This window comes from Acyrthosiphon pisum, unplaced genomic scaffold (genome assembly GCF_005508785.2).
Source record: "Acyrthosiphon pisum isolate AL4f unplaced genomic scaffold, pea_aphid_22Mar2018_4r6ur Scaffold_18335;HRSCAF=19011, whole genome shotgun sequence".
NCBI classification, from domain to species: domain Eukaryota; kingdom Metazoa; phylum Arthropoda; class Insecta; order Hemiptera; family Aphididae; genus Acyrthosiphon; species Acyrthosiphon pisum.
This window is the reverse complement of record NW_021767467.1, coordinates 4,532-7,429: the sequence shown is the minus strand read 5'-3', so window position 1 is coordinate 7,429 and position 2,898 is coordinate 4,532. Positions and strand designations below refer to the sequence as shown.

Here is a 2,898-nt window from a genome sequence, read left to right as displayed (position 1 = left end):
CAAGGGATATTTGGCTCAAATTTATATCCGCCGGGAAAGCTCTCATTGTTTATAATTTTCCATTTTTTTTTTTCATTTTTTTTAGTTATTCAACATGGTTAGCTTTTTGTTCCTATTTCAATCGAAAACAGCTTTAACCTTGTATACAATATTTCATTAAAAACATAAAACAAAAAACAAAATATAATATTAAGTTACCCATTATAGTTTAAAGGGTTACCAACTTGTCCGTTACTATTATTAAAGTAGGTAGGTACTCTTGATAATACAGAAAATATTTTTTTCTGCCTTCGGTCGTCCCATTGTCTCAATTTACTCGTATTCTGTATACTCTAAATAAAAATAATAAAAAAAACGAATAATATTATAGTTTAACAATAATAAGACCACTCTTGAAGAATTCTCATTTTTTTAGTAAATTTCAAATTTTATTTATTTTTTGTGTAACACTATGCTATATAATAATGCTCTGTCATGGGCCATGGCATTACAAAAATTAAATAAAAAAATCTGGGTTTAATTTCCTTTAATGACTCATCAAACTGAATAAATATTTATACATTCGTTTTAATGTCGTAGTCAATGTCTTCGATAGTTAAAAGCAAAATAATACAATTATTTCACATTGAAAATTTAGTATGAATATGAATTTATAGTGAATACCTACTAAATAATATTGTTATACAACATAATAAAATATGTAACCCTTATAATATTAATTATGTCGTATTAAATATTATTTACAATTTGAATGGTGTTGCGATATTGTTTTTTGAAGTGTGAAAAAGAAATAATAATAATGTGGTAATATATGTGTACCTACTGAGAATGTTGTGGTAGTAACACGCTAAAATTGAACATTTTCAATGAATCATCATAAAGTATATTTATTTATTTATTTATTTATTTATTTATTAAGAATTTACGGGCTGAGCCCTTTATAATTAAAATATACATGTGCAGAAAAGTTATTAAAATTATTACAATATGATGATAGTAAATAAAAACAATAGAAAATATATAGTAAGTGTGTATATTTATTTATTTTATAATCTATTTATCAAATTATGTCAACATTTATAATTAATGTTTTTACAAAGTTTCATATTTATGTGTCTAAAATCATATTCATTTCGTATGCGATTTATACACAGTTATACACAGTTATACACAGTTATACGTCATGGAACAAACATGTACAAATACTTACATTGAATATTGTGTAAGTAATATAATATTATTGGGCGGCGGTGAACTCTTCCGATTTTTAAAACTAGTAAACTATCTGGTAAACTCTACCGGGTTAATATAATGTTTACCTGAACAAAATGTGTAAACTCTGCCGGGTCAACATTATGTTCACCAGAAGGAAATGTGTAAACTCTCCCGAGTTGTTTTAAATGTCATTGCTACATTATGAATCGGCTATTTCTCTAGACCTCTAGTACTCATAAATTTGTATTTATATTTATTAATGCCCTTACAGATTTTCAAACTGAAGTGTACATAAAAATTAAAAGTTACAATAAATAAAATTAAATAAATAAAACCAACCTTAATTTTTTTTGAAATCTGTATGTTCGTACTATTATAAAAATTAAATTAAAATGTTTAGTACTATACTATAATATTATTGTTCACAACTTTATTATTGTACAATTTAACTTTTTTTAATGAAATTTGGAAGTATCTAATGGTGATGTAAATCTGGGAAAGTAAGAGAGTTATCATGCTCACATCAAGTAGTACTGAAGTAGACCCGAGAGAGGTTACGTCATGTTTCCGTCAGGTATAGTAGATGGAGTAGACCCGGGAGAGTTTACAAACGGCCATATTATTATTTATCTATAGAAGGACGGAAACCAAAACAAAATTTGCGGTTTTTTTTGTTTTTAACCCCGGTTCTGCACACCGGTTTTAATACCTAACCATAACAAAAGTCTTAGGGTTTGGTTCTGGTTATATGAACTACTAAGGTTTTGGTTAACAACTCGCATACTGTTTTTTTATGAATAAAACAAGTACTGGCTTAAATACCCGGACACGTCAATAAACTCTAATAATATGGAAACCAAATAGTTGTATGAAAAACAATTTCATCTTAAACAAACATTGTTTACTGACAAAAGTAAATTCTTTACAAATCAGTGGAAAAATGGAGAATTATAATCCTTATTCGTGCGATGTATGCGATAAATCGTTCAGTAAAAGTAGCACTTTGACAACACACCGGCGCACGCACACCGGCGAAAAACCGTACCCTTGCGATGTCTGTGATAAGTCATTCAGTCAAAGCGGCAGCTTAAAGAGACATCGACGCACGCACAGTGGCGAAAAACGTTTCGCGTGCAATGTGTGTGACAAGTGTTTCGGTCAAAGTAGCAGTTTGACGGAACATCGGCGCACGCACACTGGCGAAAAACCGTACGCATTTGATGTATGTGAAAAATCGTTTGGTCAAAGCAGCAGTTTGACGAAGCATCGGCGCACGCACACCGGTGACAAACCGTACACGTGTGATTTGTATGACAAGTCATTCACCGACAGCGGTAGTTTAACAAGACATCGGCGCACGCACACCGGCGAAACACCCTACGTATGTGATTTGTGCGACAAGCCGTTCATTGAATGTGGCATTTTGACGACACATCGACGCACGCACACTGGTGAAAGACCGTACGTTTGCGAAGTATGTGACAAGTCGTTTGGCCAAAAAAGTAGCACCGGCGCACGCACACCGGTGATAAACCGTACGCATGTGATACGTGTGACAAGTCGTTCGGTGAGAGTGGCAGTCTGACAAGACATCGGCGGCGCACGCATTCTGGCGAAAATTCGAAAGTGCGTCATGGTGTACGACGTGCTGTAATCTGTATGGATCAAAGGTGCAGTATGATC

General features: G+C 32.5%; 1 protein-coding gene across 1 annotated transcript; it reads left to right on the top strand.

Annotated features, from left to right (window-relative positions):
* Window positions 1–2,155: 2,155 nt before the first annotated feature.
* Window positions 2,156–2,689, top strand: LOC100169099 (zinc finger protein 93-like; the record flags this gene model as incomplete). Its single annotated transcript, XM_008191480.1, has 1 exon — window positions 2,156–2,689. A coding segment is annotated over exon 1 (534 nt), but the record flags the coding sequence as incomplete, so codon positions are not given.
* Between the last annotated feature and the right edge of the window lie 209 nt (window positions 2,690–2,898).